The following is a 17,287-nucleotide window of genomic DNA, read 5'->3' on the forward strand; positions in this document are numbered from 1 at the left end:
CGCAGTCTCACTGCAGCTTGGGGTGCCCTGGTGCAGCCAAGATCGCCTCTACTGCCCAACCCTTTGTGTTAAAGTCCCAGCTAACACTTGGGTTCCTTTGGCTAAATCATAATGTGAGCGATAAAGAAGAAAAGCGGTCAGGATATTTCTGTTCATCATGCTGCACCTCTGTGAAGACTTTCTTCCCTTTTTAGAAGGGGTTATCCCTCAACCGTTGCCATCCTTGCCATCTCAGTTTTGCTTCCCCTCCCACAGCACCTCAACCCAACCACAACACAGGGGCACGTTCCTGCCCTTGTCACTGAACACAGTGATCGCTCAGGCCCCATGTGGGGCCCCGAGCAGCAGCTGGAAGCCAGCAAGCCCCCAGCACAGGCCTTCACCTGTTCAGATGAAGCTCTCAGTCGCAGCAAATGCTATTTTTGGGCAGCTGCCAACTGCACAGTAAAGGACAAAAATCCTAAACAGCCATCGGGGCTTCACCAAGGGGTGGCAGCAGGGAGAGGGAGGGGACTGTCTCCCTCTGCTCTGCCCTTGTGAGGCCCCATCCGCAGTACTGCGTCCAGGACTGGGGCCACCAGAACAGACAGATGCAGAGCTGTTGGAGCAGGTCCAGAGGAGGGCCACTAAGATGATCAGAGGAGCACCTCTCCTGTGAGGAAAGGCTGAGGAAGCTGTGCTTGTTCAGCTTGGAGAACCCCTCAGGGAGACCTCATTGCGGCCTTCCAGTGCTTGAAGGGAGCTTACAATCTGGAGGCAGACTGACTTTTTACACAGGTTGATAGGGACAGGACAAGGGGGAATGGTTGTAAACTAAAATAGTGGAGATTTAGGTTAGATGTTAGGGAGAACTTGTTTTACTTAGAGGGCGGTGAGGCACTGGAACAGGCTGCCCAGAGAAACTGTGGCGCCCCATCCCTCCCTGAAGGCTTTCAAGGCCATGTCAGATGGGTTCCTGGACAGCTTGATCTAGTGGGTGGCAACAGGCCCATGGCAGGGGGTTGGAACCCGATGATCTTAACATCCTCTCCAAGCTAAGCCGTCCTATGATTCCGTGATTCCAACCAAAATGGGGATATTTTGTTTGCTGCCCTGGCACGCAGTGAGAGGTGTGTGTCACTGGGGGATCCCCTTGCTTTGTGTGGCCTGGAGTGCACCAGGGTGACTTTGCCTGAAGAGCTGGGACAGCAGCAAGGGTGGAATGCTCTTGCCATTTCTCTCCTGCTGCCCTCTGTCTCTTTAGGCCCCACTGGTTGCACAGTGCCTGCTCCCTGTGCCCCATCCCTGTGCAGCTGGCCACATGCCAGCCATGCCACTGAATAGAAATGAGAAGCTCTTCTGAGATTTGCAGCTATGTGTGCAAATAAAAACAAATTAATCTAATTTTTCAGAAGCTCAGGGCCAGATAATTTGTTTCTGTATGTCACCTTCAGCGGGCTGTACCCACAGTTCCTGATCAAAACACCACTGCTCTGTGAGCAATTTCAGCTCCAAGAATTACTTCTGGATAACGCCATCAGCTGCCAGGAAAGTCTGATCCCAGTCTCTGATCTTAATAAAGTCTTGCAAGCTTTATCCTACTGTCATAAATATAAAGCAAGATGAGAAGTGAATGGCCCCAAAGCTGTGGACCCTGTCCAGATGAGGAGGAAGCTCCATGGCTGTACTGGCAGGCTGTGGGCCAGGACAGCCTCTCCATTTAGTGAGAAGAGAGCTGCTGTTGGCTGGGCAGGGGCTGTCAAGAGGGCAATGAGACAAACAGACCCGTGGTAGAACTTGGAACTTATCAACAGGACACATAGGAGGAAAATTCATACCTGCTCACCAATAAAGGCTTTTGCTGAAAATCCCTCAGAAGACAACACTTGGCTTTTCCTGCTCCTCACCACATGCTCTGTAATGCTCTGCACCACGTACAGTCACAGTCACCAGCACATCAGTGGACTTCATCCACTTCACTCCATGTGGCGCCAGGTGTAACTGGATAAACCAGGCTTTTTATTTTGGATATGGCTGAGGGCTGCCAGGGCATCCACTAAACACATCCAGCATTCCTGTACCCTTTGCTTTAAGCAAACCCACTCGTGAAGATGGGGAAAATGGGTTGGTTTTGGCCTTTGTTTCAAAATGAGCTCTCACGGAGGGCTGGATGAGCTGTCCTGACTCAGCTTTTGCAGGCTGTGTGACAACAGCAGCATGCCAGGCTAACTGTGAGCCCAGGGAACGCTCTGGGGAGAGGAGCATCTGAGGACAGGGGGTGGGATGGATACCTCAGAGGGTGGAGAGGCAGAGGAGCACCTGCCCTATGCTCCAAATCCAGAGACAGGTCACTTTTCCTCACGTGCTGTGCGATAAGCAACCAAGAGTAGAAGTACTCAGGAAAGGGGTACCAGAACTGAAATCCCAGGGGAGGAAGCCCACGTGAAGGTGAAGGAACACCAGATACGTCAGTGTCTCAGGTCCTCTCCCACTGACACCAGGACTGCAGCTGTCCCCCCAGTCTGCTCCTCCCACCACACTTGGCAGAAGGCAGAACTATGGCACGCTGGCGTGCTCTGCCAATCAAACGAGTTATGAAAAAATGTTTCACTTTGATCTGCCTGAAAATACACCATTCTCTTCTTTTATCTGTCTTAAGTGCCACGAGAGTGTGATGTTAATGAGATGTACAAAGGCTTTTGGGTAGCAGAACAGTTTTATGGCCCCACATCGATAAATTAAGGCATTTGTCACTGTTACCACATTAATGTTTCTTCCTGAGATCAAAGTCCGGATTTGCTGTCTCAAATAGTACCGTCCTCTGCTACACATTACTTTCCAAGGAAATTAACCGTGATTCCATATTCAGTTTAATCACACCCTGATTCTCACGCCTGATGATTGCCATCTCCACATGCAGTGTGCAAGCCATATTTTAGCATGGATTTTCTCTTTGCTACCTGTGTGAAATGCCCAATTACCTATCCTGTTCACAACCTCCTCGCTCTGAAAGGCTGCTTCTGCAGCAAAGAATATAGACAGTTTCCTTCCTCCTGAAACCCTGGATTCAGCCACATTAATGTATGTTTATATAGTGCCTTTCATCCCTGAAGATCCCAATGCACTGTTCAAACTCACCTCCCTGTACACAGAAGTAGTATGAATGCACGCAGCTACAGAAACAGACACAGGAATCCTGTCAGCAGCCACTGAAATGCATCCCTCTGCGCTCTTGGCCAGCCAGTCCTGCATACCCTACGTCCTATCTCCATCAAGGAGGAAACCAAGGCAGCATGACTTAGAGGCATGTCACTTCCCTGCCAGAGAAACGTGAGGAATCTGGGCAAGCAACAAAACAGCTTTGCAGCCTGGGTGACGGACATCTCCTTGGCACCCTGCCATGCAGGTTGAAATGAGGTAAGGTCTGATTTGCGGTGAATAATGCCTTGCTTCTCTGCCAGACACTCCCAAAGCTTGCAGAAGTCCATGCTTGCTGCTCCCTTCTACTGATGGGTTACCCTCAAGCAGTTTGTTTCACAAAACTTAAAAATGCCTGCCTGCTTTGTCACGAAAACTTAAGGGCAAATCAATCTTCTTCCTGACCAAAAGGAGTTGACTGGCTCTGGCTAACCGGGGGCTGGAGGAGAAGGGAGAACCCCCACATACCTGAGAAACCTTTTTGACCACGTCGCTGCCCACGAGGAAGCCCTGTGCGTAGGAGCGTGCCACGATGAAGGCTCGTGTTGCCTTCAGCTTCAGGTCCCTGGGAACTTCCCCGAAGGGCTTGTGCTGCTCTGCGTGTTTCACCATGCAGTCCAGGTACTCGTCAGTGATGTGGTACTGGGCATTCATCAGCTTGAAGAGTCGCTCCAGCAAGCGTGTCCAGAATTCATTCAGGGCCTCTTCCAAGTTGATGTTGGAGCCCCTGTAATAGCGGCGTAGCTCGCTGTACAAGTCCTTGAAGACTTTCATGTTTTGAGTGTACAATTCTCCATACAGGCTTGGAAAAGTATCATAAAGGGCTTTTTCTGACTTGTTCAACAAATCCTGGAAATAATCTGAAGAGAGAGGAAAAAAATAGGTCAGTTGGACAAGGAGGAACCTAGCAGGCTGTGCTGTCCAGCAGCACAACTGCCCCGACGTGAGCAGGCCCTAACAGAGCTTTTCCTCTGCTGGCCTTATTCACCTGCTCAGCCTCTAGCCTCAGGTGAGAAAAGGAGAAACTCCAATGCAGCCCCAGAGCACCATGACCTGATCCCACCATCTCCCCAGAGGCCATGACAGGATATTCTCTTAGCATGCTCACTGAGGACTCCTGCACTGCTGTAGCAGCAAAAGGCCCTGCTGCTCCCCCAGTCAGTCTGTAGGCAGGCACCACACCAGCCAAAGCTCATGGCCAGGGGCTTTGTGTAGGCATGCCCAGTGCAGCCTGCAGAAATCTTACAGCAGCTGTGCATTTTCATCACCTGTGCCATTCTGCAGCCTGATTTCTGCCTGGCTAACCTTGGCAAGCCACATCTGTAAACTGCCATGAGAGTCATTCTGACATAGACTCGTCAGCGTGGCACATGTTAAACGCTTTTCTTCTGCGCCCCAGGGCACGGAGAGCTCACATGCACAAGGTAGCAGAGAATAGCCAGGGGCAGAACTCTGGCACACAGCAGATGAGCAAACAACTCCTGAGCTTGAATCTCTGCCCATCAGAGAGGTGCAAGACAACTACTTGATTCAGCGTAAAATTCACAGCAGAATCGTGCTCAGCAGGAGCACTGCTCAGCCACACTGAGAAGCACCCGACTGCACATACCCCCACTGCCTTGCAGGAGGCTTCAGCAACCTGCTTGTCACACCAGTGACTTTCAGGCGAGCGCACAGAACTCCAACTACTCAGTGAAGACAAGAACTTAGCGTCACTCATCCGAGGAATTGCTTACATAGCCGAGGAGAAAAAGGAGCGTGCTGTACTGTTACTTCCACGTTTTCCTTTCGGAATGCATCAACTGGCGCTGCTTCCCTACCCCACACCTTGCCAGAGCTGTCAGCTAGCACTGCAGGAGGTGCTCGGCCCGAAGCAGGAACTGCATGCACCCAGGTGCGCTGGGAGAGAGGCCAGCGTTGCTGTGTTTGAGGCTCTCATCCCATCTGCTAATTGGCACCACGCTTTTATTTAGGTAGGAGCAGCGAGGTGGTTCCACGCCTGGGCTCAGTGGGCACAGCTGTGACAGAAGTGTGAGTGCAGAGCGGGGAGCTGACACACCGTGCTCTGCCCCCAACACCTGTGTGTGCTCCCATTCCCCTCCTGCTGGCTCCTCCAGGCTGCACGGCAGAGAGCTCACAGCAGCACAGGCTTGATTTAATTTATCGATTGACATCAGCAACTTGAGCCATCATTCAAGTCAGCGAGAGGAAAAAACTGATCTGAATGATAACTTTCACTTCAATTGCATTCATACTTTTTAGGGCCTTTTTGAAGCAAACCTTATTATACTATTCTTTAAATCTAAGCCTTTTTTTTTTTTTTTGGTGATGTATGATAAGCTCTGGTTGAAGGGAACCCATTATTCAATTAAAATGCACTAGCAATCAAACAGCATGCGTTTAAGGTATATAAATGAAGTTCACAGTGCCGAGGCATAGAACAATTAAAGAAAAAGCTTCTGAAAAATGCACAGCACAAAGTTTTTAAACAAAGTATTTTTTGAAGGAGTGCCGCTGCCTACAGTTAAACAGCTCTGAAACTGTACAGCCACCAAAGGCTCGTTTCTACCAGCCCGATTTCCAGGGCAGTCTTTCCTACGCTGCTATTTTCAGCTCGGTTTCTCAGATTCGAGTGAAGCCAGAACTCAACAAGAGGACGGAACAAACGAGAACACCTGCAGCTGCCCACGGCCGCTAATGCAGGAACTCCTGCTATGGCAGTGGATGGCTGTGCGTGGCTGTGCTGGGATCCCCCCTTCCCCACAGGACTGATTTGTATTTGTTTGCTCATCTTCCTGTTTAAAGCTGATCTCTCGGCACTCACCATCAGGAGGAGGAAAACACCAGCAAACTCAACAGCCCCATTTGTCTGTTTAAGGCAGGATGACTTTTTCTTTTACATGGAAACAGCAGAAAGAAGATGTATACCTTTCTGTCAAAAAATTAGAAATTGCTCTCAAAACATCCACCCTAATTAAGAGTTGATGAACTGTTACTCCTCACCTAAGTGAGAGAACACCAATTACAATCAATTCATTTGTGGCTGGTTCTCAGAAAGTTCTTCTAGATTTCACACAGCGAGAAAAAATATATCCACATTATCAAGGGAAAATTAATTAGCAATTAAACCTAAATGTGCTTGCGATGAACAGCTGATCTGGCAGGGAATTGAGACGCGCTCCTGGCGGCACTGGCAGGCACTTGGAAGAGGGCTGTGCCAAGAGGGCTGCACGGAGCTCCTGCTGCCTGCCTGCCCCACAGCTCAGCACAAGCTCAGCCTGCGCTGCTGAGGGCCCCACAGCCACCTGCAATCTGCACAGCATCACCTCCTCGGTGCTCCTGCTCTGTGCCATGAGCTGCGTGGCACAGATGAAGGCTGTGCACGGCATCAAGGCTAAATAAGCTGCTGGAGCACACCTTGGGACACCGTCCTTACTGGTATTGGGTAGGAGGGATGGTTCAGCCCAGGTGACAGCACCCTGAGGTGGGAAGCTGTCGTAATAAGCACTCACAGCACTCGTACAAAAGGTGGAAGATAGCCCTTCTGGGCTCCTTCACTCTCACTGGGTTCACCACTTCAGGGTCTGCCCAGGCTCCTAAGGGACAATGTGACGAGCAGTGCAGGCAGGGCACGGGCACACAGACATACGCAGGGCTCCATCCAAGGGCACATCCTCACCACATCCCTGCCATACCCCCACTATCCCAAGGCCTTGAGCTCTGCCACCACCACCACGTCCTCCCGGCCACAGCAGCATGCTCATGCTGCGATGCCTGCATGCCCTGCAGCTCACACCTTCCCTGCATCACCGCTGCTCCCACTGGGAATGGCCCACAGCCAGCAGGGTGACTGCACAGCCAGCTGCTCTGGACGTGATGTACCTGCTTCTGCTCTGCCACGCAAGGAAGTGGGGATAGATTGTCTAGATCCATGCTGGAAAAAAGCAGACTTTCCTAGCTTTTGGCAGACTTAGAAATTTCGCAACAGAGGCATAGAAAGCAGAGATCCGTTTCTGAGAGGCACCTGCCAAATCCTGGCTGGGCTCCTGCTCCTCCAGGTGCACACACTGAAGTCAGGTGGGTCCTTCCTCGCTGCTGCTGCGAGGTTTGGAGCACCAAACATCCCAGCAGCTGCTTTTGGAGAGGCGGCCATTGGGCCACATCAACCACAACTCTCCCCAGGCAGAGAAAGGCACAGCTCCTTTGTTAAGGCTGTTCCGACACGAAACATCCCCTTTCACACACCAGTTGCAAAACTAACCAAAAGAAAAACCACAGCACAGCGCTCTGTTGTTACTGTTGTTATTATTATTACTTCTTCTGACTTCCAGGTTCATTAAGAGGACAACCAGTTTTACCCAAACGAAGTTTGCCTCTTGGCAGTGGCCAGGTTTGAAAAACCTCCCTCTGAAATTCAAAGATGCCAGAAAACTTTGAGCAAAGAAACAGAAGGGTTTTACAAGGGACACAACTCTGCAGCTCTGGCCACTGCGGTACTGACAAAAGGCTGCTTACAGAGGATTAAGTTTTCAACCAGAATCTATTACCTTTGCATTTGGGAGCAATCGGAAATCCCCACCCTTTCCACTTCACAGCTTCCCAGTGTTCGCAGCCCATATTTTCACAGTTTCCACATTTTCACAGCACTGGAGAGGCAGGGCCCAGCCATTCGCTTTGTGGAGACGGCAAATTCTGAGCTCCCCTGCCCACCACAAAGGGTTTTTTCCAAGCTCTTTGATACCATTTGATCACTGCACAGCTGGAGCACACCGGAGTTTCTTCAACCGATGAGATGACAGAGTGGGAATGAATGCAGGGGGAAATGAAGAGGCCATGAAGAGCACCCAAATGCTCTTTGGGCACGCATCACATTTGGCTTTCTTCAAAACTCATAACGCTTTAGAGGTCAGACTAGAAAAAAGTAAGAAAATTGGAGAAAGGTGACTGAATTAATTTCAATCTGAATATTATTAAAGCCTTAAGCAGCAAACTGAAGAACAAAAGCTCTTCTGCACAAATGGAAAGAGCACATCCAGATTAGAAGAGACGAGGGAGGAAAATGCGTTGCTCAGATGATGACAATATGCCAGGTTTCAAGGAGAAGCCCTTGCTGAAGGCAGCTTTGGTGCTGGATGGCTGGATTTGGTCAAGACCGAGTGACCACCCTCCAGGTACTGCCGCTCAGTCCTGCGGGGTTGGGGAACCCCACTGCCAGCAACACCTCCAGTGCTTCACCTCCCCGGGCAGCAGCAGGAGCAGCACCCAGCGCTCTGCCCTGCCTCCCGACAGCCCCACGCGCTCCCGTTTCCTCCTTTCTCAAGACAAGAGCCAACTGCTGAAGGACTGCAAGATTCAATTTAGTTTATGTTTCTGAAAAGCCTTGAGTAGTCCCTGCGAGAGCTCCCAGCAACATACACTGAAAACACGTGGTGCAGCAGTGCTGTACGGCAGCAGAAATGCTAGCTCTGTGCAAATACTACAGAAGCTTTGGCACAGCAAAGCAAGATGAAAACTCTCCTTCTAGTTTGACAGTTTTGCATGGCAAGCAAGGCTTGCAGTCACAAGAAGAAGAGGCATCAAATACCACACTGTGATTTCTCACGTTTGAGCAAATACACGAGTCTGTGGAGGCCTTCACAGGGGCCAGTGAAGGGTGGCCGAGGGAAATATGCTCACCATGAACACTGCTATCATGTTTCAAAAAGAAAAGAAGAGAAATAAGCCGACTCTGAGATGTCCTACACACCAGCAAAAGCAGGGGAAGAAAAAGCCTGGAGACTCTTACAAGAGCCATGCTATTTTCTTGGGCCGAGTTCCCATTTAATATACTGCTGCACATCCCAGTGCCAATTTACTTTTCCAGTTAGTTTTAATGCTGCCCTTGAAATCAAACTAATATTAGAAGAGAATAATTTAGCAACAGATTTAAGCCATTACAATCCAAACCTAATGCATTCATATCTGTTCTATTCACTTCAGCCAGGATGGTAATCTTTTATTCATAACATTGTTATTACTCATTATTAATTGAAGTACTACCCAGGAGGCTGATACTGGTACACCAGCGCTGACATGCTCTGCCTTGTACCTTAGCTGGGTGCTGTCAAATGAGGGAACAATGGGCAGGCCAAGGGGCTCAGGTTCCATGTGTGGATAGCTGGCACATAGCATCTCCAACGGCATTTTCCTTGGGGTCACCTCTCCTCTCACTGTCACACTCCTGTGAAGCAGCTGCTCTTGTGCTGCCATTTTCCTAGCCCCCAGCCACTCTGCAAAACGCAGTCCCTCCCTGCATCACTCCCCCCTACAACAACATCCCCTCCTGTTTGGTGGCTGAGACCCAAGAGGCATAATAGCAAATCAAGACTGCGAAAAGACCAAACAAACGGAAGGAAAATTGGCTTCTATCTACAAGCCAGAGGATTAGCAGAATGAACAAATGTTTCAGGATGCACAGATTTTGATACCTGTAACTCTCAGGGTTCTCTCCAAAGAGTCTCTTCACATTTAATGGGAAGATACCTGGGGGAGGTAGGACAGAGCAGGAACACAGGACTGCAGAGATGCTGTGGGTCATCCTGCTTCGTGCTCTGCTAAGCCTGCTCAGCGCCCAGATGAAGAGCAGAGGCTGCCTACTGGAAGGCTTGGCCAGAATGTCTCCTGTGAGGGATGGACTCCTTTTCTTAACTTCTGGCCTACATTTATTCTTTACCACCTTGACCTTTGCCAACGTGCACCTCTGGTTTCAGTGGTGCGTTTTGTGACCTGGAGGTCACTGAGATGCTCCTACCCCACATCCAGACTTTCCGCAGTGGTGCTGCTGCCTCACCACACGGCTTCTGTCCGCTCCTCACATTCTGCACACCCTGCAGTCCTATGACCGTTCTTGTCACCTCTGCTGGGTGGCATTAACTTTCCCCAGCTGTGGGTTATCAGAACTACAGAGAACACCATCTCCTTTTCTCCGCCAGAAATGGCTCTGTGAATACTGCAAGAAAGGTGCGTAGCTTTTTTAGGAGCGCATCACATTAGCATTTCACAGACTTCCTGCCACCGACCAGCACGTATCCAACCCGCTCCTTTGCTGTTTCCAACCAATTAGCCCCCAGCTTTACACTTGCACAGGAATACTGAGTATCATCTGATTTCTACTATTTTAGCCTACGCACTGCCCTCTTTTCCACTGACAGCTTTTTCCAGAACTGTGTCACCAAGGAATTTCATGAGCACGTTTCCCATCATTTGTTCCAGTCTCTACCAGGGCTATCTTTGAGAACCATGACTAGGATCTCACTCCAGCACAAGAGCTCTTCTTTCAACACATCTTGCTGTCTCCCCTTTAGCTAGGTCTTGTTTAGTTCTTCTACTAATTTCCATCTTCTGCAGCTTAATGAACTACTCAGGCACAGATGTAAATGCCTTTGAAGCCTCCTATGATGACAGTAGTTGACAGAACAGACATCATATGGCGAAAGGCATTATACAGGATAGATTCTTGGCTTTAGGTAAGGACTAAAGATGGCCTCGCTTAAACTGGTCTTAGACTGCCATACACAGCACTCTTTCTTCTGTTAGGGAATAAATGAGCTTTTTGGGAAAACAAACTTTTTTAAAAAGAAAAAAAAAAACGCAGTGGCATGAAAATCCATTTTGGAACGTGGCTCTCCGAGTGACAGCACAGGGAATGAGCACCTCCAGTTACTTCAAAGAGAAACTGCTGTCTTTCTGCCAGCACTTGGATAACACTTCCACACTTCATAGCGCATGCCTTGTGCCCATTTGGCACTGTTCTGAATGGCAGTCAGAGAGATGTAATTATCTGCACCAATTTTGAATTCCACATTTTCCCCATCCTCTGTTGTTGCAACTTGCCAAGACACCGTGTGTGTACTGTGGCCGGGCAGACGTGGGTCACAGCACTGAAGAAAGGAGCCCACTGGCTAGGGGGCTCCTGGAGGAAGTGTTGGTGGTCTCTGGAGGACAGCAGCAGGCAGCGGCTCTGCTCATCCCACCAGTGGGTGCCCCACGACTCCTGGGGACCAAGGAAGGCACCCGCAGTGACAGCACCATGCTGTCACCAGCACAGCCTGCCCAGCCCCACTTCTCCCAGAGCCTGCCAAGGAAGGAAATCACTTAGTGGACGTTGCTGATCCTGATGGATCCAGCAATCACCTTCCTGATGTCCTTCAGAAACACCTTTGTGCAAATCTTAAGGCTTCCCCAGACTCAAGTTCATGTGAACACACTGCAGAGACAAGAATCACTTGTGGTGAAGACCAACGAGCCCATACGAGCATCAGGGCATGAAAGCAAAGCAGAATGAACAGGACCAGCATCCCCACAGGGCAGCATTCCTTTCTGCCTGGTGGAGCAATAGCCCAGAGGGAGCAGCAGTGCAAGCTGCACTCACCTGCTCAGACAGCGATCCCCGGCACCACACAACACCCTCACAGCCCATGGGACAGGAAATGCTGTGAAACACAACGCAGCTGACACCCACAGCATCTGCCAGAAATGCTCCTCCATTGTGTGGGCCTGAAATCTCCATTTTAGGGAATGTGCTGTGATGTGTCCCGACGCAGCAGGCAGGGCTGCAGCGTGCACAGGCACGGCTGGAAACGCTCAGGTTGCGCCGGCTGTGGTGCATGCGTGAGACGGAAGGATGAACCACCCGTGTCCTGGATTTCTCCCATCATTTCCACATCAAATTTCTACCCTGTGCATCTCTCAAACCTTCTTTTGTGTGAAGCCTCCAATCCAGTGCAGCCCAGCATGCCCAGAAGCTTGTGCTTTCTCTGGGTACGCTGAATATGCATGGAAAGACGCATGGTCCTTGGGCATATAACATCTTGAGCATCTGACACATGGGTTTTCCCAAAGGAACAAGGACAGAAATTGCCAGCTGTGGGGATTATATTCTGGATGGACAAAGTTGCCATGCTATTACTGCAGGAGTTCATCTAAGTCTATATAAAGCATGTAATCTTCAGATTTCCCCCTTTCAGTGCTATCAGAAAGGAATCCCCTTGGCTCTTGGGAAAAATAATTTCCTTATGACGTTCCTACCCATGGAACTTGCACAAAAAGGAGAAATTGGTAAAGATGAGAAAAGACAGCTACTGCTAGCAGCCAAACCAAAACGTGCAGATATCTTTGTGTATCTGACAGCTGAACGTACAAACATTGTACGTGCACATAAAAACATGCAAGGCCGTTATTTGAATAACATTGCTATCACTTGGTATCTTGCTATAGCTGAAATAAAAGCCTTATGAAGAGGCCCAGGTCACACCTTGAAGGAGTCAAAACACCAAGCCACAAGCTTAGGCACTGAGGTGTTGAGATCCCAGTGCTGCTGATTCCACGGCACAGCACAGAGATTCACAGAAGTCAGATACCCTGTCCAGAATATAGACCTTTTCCAACTACGTCTCAATATATTTTCTAATACAGGCAGAAATGGATATGAAACATACTTCTGTTTGTTTGTGAACTACACATGTTACATTACTACTGCTTTGCTTTATTGCTTGGGTATAAACCTTCAAAGTAAAACCCCACCAAGACTGTGACCAGCACGGAAAGCCTGCCACAAAATCATTTTGCTTTGGAAAATTGTGCAACGGAGGAAGCTGCCATTCAGCCTTAGCGCCAGCCTGAGAAACCACCAGCTACAATGAACACAGCACAATCCCTATTTAGGGGCCACAGCAAAGCAAAGCAGGAAGCAATCGCTGCTGAGCGCGTGCCCCCTCCAGGCACTGTGCTCCCCTGAGCAGGGCAGGCTGGCAGCCTCCAGCCTCCTCCATGCCATCTGCAGGCATTGACACCTCAACAGGACCTCATCTGGAGGAAACAGAACTTAAAGAAATGTCCCAGGTCTCCCAGACTCAGTAATTCCATTCTGCGGTATATATTTAATACATGTTTCTTTAATTTATGTTAATCAAACTAAAATCACCCTAGAGTTTGCGATTATTACAAAACCTTGACAGATGACCTGCTTGGACGCACTGTGCCCCTCAGGACTATCAGCTGGATACAACGGCGACTAAAAACATCTGCATCCACCCTGGGCTGTCATCAGGCTCACACAACAGAGATCAAAAATGCCTGTTAAAGAAAATATTAGCTGAGAATGCTAACCACAGTCTGACTGCAGTTATGCTTAACAAAAAGGAAAAACAAAGAGGAAATGACACGTGCTCCTTCTTTTAGAAAATTCATTTAGGGCAACCAAAGAGAAGCAGTGGCCGCCCCCAGACGCTGGCAATATCCTCCTGCTGGCGTTAGGGTTTCTGCTGCCTTTGAAGCATCTCTGGCTCATGCCCAAGTCTGAGGGATGAGAGGAGCTGAGCCTTTTTGAAAGCTCGTTCCACTTTCCCCAACTTACAGCTCTTTTCTTATCCCCTCCTCCCCCCCCCTTTTTTTTCCCATCAGGTTTTATCCCCAGGACACTGCACCAATGAACTGCACGTGAGCAATCAGTTCTGACCTCTTTTAAATGTTCTCCCACGAACTTAGGATGAAATCTTCATTAAACCGCTAGATAAATTAATGCATTTAGCACTCAAGCTCAATAAAGAGAGAGAGGGAGGTGGTGATGATGAGCAACAGTCATTCATCTTTCCTCTTAGCACAGGACCTTGGGGACAACTAGAGAAATCTCAGATCCGCCAGAAGATTTAAAACAGACAAAAGGAAATGCTATGCCATAGGATAGACCACAGACCCCGTCCTTGCAAGAAAATGTCACGGATGCTGGAAGCTAAAATAAATTCAAAAGATGATCAAATCAGAGCAAGGGAAGCCCCCACAGCTGACATGGACAGAATGAAGAATGTGTGTAAGGTGGCAGAGAGCCACAGAATCTTTGTGGGTAGGAGGCACAGAAGATGTCTGGTCCTGGCTCCCTAGGCAGGGCATACCTTAGCAATCGCCTGGTTACCCAGTGGTTACCCTACCTACCTTGGGATGCTGTCAGCACTGAGACAAAGAAACCACATGAGTTTTGTTCTTGGGGAATTTACTTTTGATTCCCTTAGGATGCTCCATCTGGGTTCATTTCATTGGCCCACTCAGCTCTTCTGCTGTGGTTTGCTTTTAACAGGAGGACTACATGACAGCCATACACTTTTGGTATGTTCAGGTGGTCCCGTGATATATGTTCTCCAACAAATTTCATCTGAGTAATTTGCGTCCAGATGAGGCAATTTTGGGTCACGTTCTGTCTTTTCCAAAGGGCCACTTAACACATTTCTGCACAGTTCAGATCTGGACAAAGCGAAGCAAAGACCATTCCTGATGTTGAGGGAGCTGAAAATCCCCTTCCACCACTGAAGCGTGGATGTGGGTGCTGCAGGACGGGGTCACGCTCTCACCATCCCTTTCTCCTAAATCCCTCCTTACACCATCTAACAGCTGCACAGTGCCATCAGCCTACAAGGCAGACTCCACATCTCAGCTGCATGCTTGGTCACTTGCTGTTCGCACAGCTCCATCATATTTAAAGAGGGAAAAGCAGCTGAACTCTTTGCTAGCGAGTTAAAGACAATTCAGAGTTTTATTTAGAGCTTTCATGCAGAAAAGAATAAGGACCACGAGGAATGGGTAGCAATGTGTGTTAGTTAAAGAGAGAAAAAACAAACCTTCAGCCTTTGAAGCCCTCAACGGTGCTGTCTTGATCTTGAGGCGTTATTTTCTCTCCCTTAATGAACAGAAGGATTGTTCTGCACATTCCCCATCTCCCCAGGCCCTCCTCTAGCACTCAAGCAGCTTTACCAGCAGTACACATCCCTTTCCACTGGCTCTGGGGGCAGTTCAGGCAGTTGCTTAGATAAGACACCTGGAGGCCTCAGCCAAGGTGCGATGTAACTCACCCTCAGCACTCAGCCTCCTGGCCAATCAAGTAAATTAATGTGCTGTACTCCTGGGGACCAGCTTGCTGCCCTTCATTATAAATGTCTCAGGAAGGAAAACCTTGGCATTTGCAAGCCTATTCCTGCTTCACTTTCTTCAATCAGCATCTTACAATGGGAGAACACTGCTTCTTTGTGGTGCTGACAAAATGGGTTAGGCCATTTAAGATCTTTGCAGCTGTTTGATTTCTAACACAGGCTGTGCTTCCTATTTGTGAGGTTTCTTTGTGCAGTCCTATGTAGCTGACAGCATGCAATGTGTCCTCAGCATCTCTCAAACAAGGTGAAGTGTCACAGAAGCCTGCACGTGAACATGGAAATCACTGCACATCAGCAGAGCAAGTAGGAGCAGCACAGGTCTGTCCTCTAGGATGGAACTGGGGCTCCCTGGCAGACTGTTACCAATGGATAGAAGGAGTGAGCTGGGTGATAATGCAGCCCCCACCAGGTTTCTGACCGAGCAGCTGGGAAGAGGAGGACCCTCAGCACAGGTATGGGAGGCAGCCAGCACACATGTCCCCATGGCAGGGACACCTCCCTGGATCCTGCACCTTCTCTGATGTGCAAGTCAATGGTGCATGAAATACAAACCCCTCAAAATGCAGACCTCATTAGTTCTAACACTCATGGAACTACTTGCACAATACGTTAAAAAATAATAACAGAAAAACTAGTCATAAAATATTGACAGAATGGACCCATGTGTCCAGAAGCTAAAATGAACCAGAACGAGGAAGAGAAGCTTATTTATTAGGGATCTACAGAGTAAACGGCCCTGGGAACTCCTGTACAAATTTATCCTCAGTAAATGAGAGCAAAAGCTGTTTCCTTAAAGAACTGCCTTACAGTCAAATAACTGGTAGGAATATTAAATGAGAGCATATTTGTGATGATGGTTATTTTTTAATTATGCAGTACAACTTCAAGTCTACCGCTGAACCCACATGGCTGGGCAGGAGCTGTTACAGTCTTAGCGACACACTTTGAATTCAGCAAACCGCATAGGAAAGCACCCTGAATGCAAGCGGCAAGGAATAAAACTCAGCTGTGCACTCACTAAGGGCAGCACGAGGAGCAGCTGTGGTGCAGTGGGGTCCTGTCAGAGCACTGGGGGTGCTGAGCACCTTCCTGCCCCAGCAGTCCCACCCAAGCCCATCCGGTGCTGTACAGGACTAACCTGCAGGCGGACACTTGGCCGGATGGTGGGTGAGGCAGGTGAGGCTGCCAGCAGAAGGCAACTAACTTTCAACTGCACTTCTGGAATCTCTAACCAAGTCTAATTAAGGTTTTCAGCCAGTGGCGCATCTATCGCTTGGTTTGATCTAACAGCACTCCTTTTTCTAATCCTTTTTGCATAGTCTGTTTAAAAGCTTTACTCAAGCTGATGCTTAGAGCATGCTGAAGCATTGTTATTACTAGCAAAGCTATTTGGTGCTCATTAGCAGGATGACAATTAGCTGGAAAACCTTCCTTTCCCTCCCCAACCCACCACGATTTTATTTTCCTGCTGCGGCTCTGCACGGGTCTGAAGAACCTTTGCTGTCCAGTGTTAAGCAAATACCCCAGAATAGGAGTCCCTGAACCAACGCCAGATTTATTTCTGCCTGTTTGTGTGTGCTATGTGTGGTTTGAATGGGTTTCTAAAATATCACCACGGTAGTAGACATCGGGAATAATGATACCGATTTTGGTCTTCTACCAGCTGTCTTCTCAAATATAATCAAGCTACTGTATTCTTTTTCACCCCCACAGTGAGCACAATTGGTTTGTACTTGAACATTTCTGTCTTTGAGAACATGTTTACCACTGCATCCGTGAAGGACATTGGATCTCGTACACTTGGATCTCCTCTGCTCTGTTCTTGCTGAGAAGAAAAGCCCATTATGTTCATGTGACGCGATAAAAATCCATAATCATAAAGTTAAAAATAAAATCCCCCATCAGCTGAATACACTGAATAGCTCTCTAAAGTGGTGGTGTTTGGTTCCGCCCTGCGCTTTTATGTTTGACTTCAATTAAACCCGTTTTCCTTAGCAATTCAGAGGTCTTTAAATAACCGTATGTCACTGGACGTAAAATCGCGGTGTATTTACTGCATGAACAGGAGCACGCAGCCCTACAAGCCTTCCCCCAGCACACACCTGCCCTGCACCTCGCAGCCCTGCAGTGGGTACTGGCCTTGCTGGGGTTTG

The 17,287-nt window shown here is 48.8% G+C and overlaps 1 protein-coding gene across 1 annotated transcript in view; it reads right to left on the bottom strand.

The window, feature by feature from the left end:
* The window catches only part of GPC1 (glypican 1), a 163,087-nt gene that overhangs the window by 18,514 nt on the left and 127,286 nt on the right, over nt 1-17,287 (bottom strand). The window contains exon 3 of the mRNA NM_001305060.4: nt 3,646-4,037. Within this exon, the coding sequence (NP_001291989.1) occupies nt 3,646-4,037 (392 nt within the window). The remainder of the gene's footprint in view (nt 1-3,645; nt 4,038-17,287) is intronic.

The sequence above is a fragment of the Gallus gallus genome, chromosome 9 (assembly GCF_016699485.2).
Source record: "Gallus gallus isolate bGalGal1 chromosome 9, bGalGal1.mat.broiler.GRCg7b, whole genome shotgun sequence".
Classification (NCBI taxonomy): domain Eukaryota; kingdom Metazoa; phylum Chordata; class Aves; order Galliformes; family Phasianidae; genus Gallus; species Gallus gallus.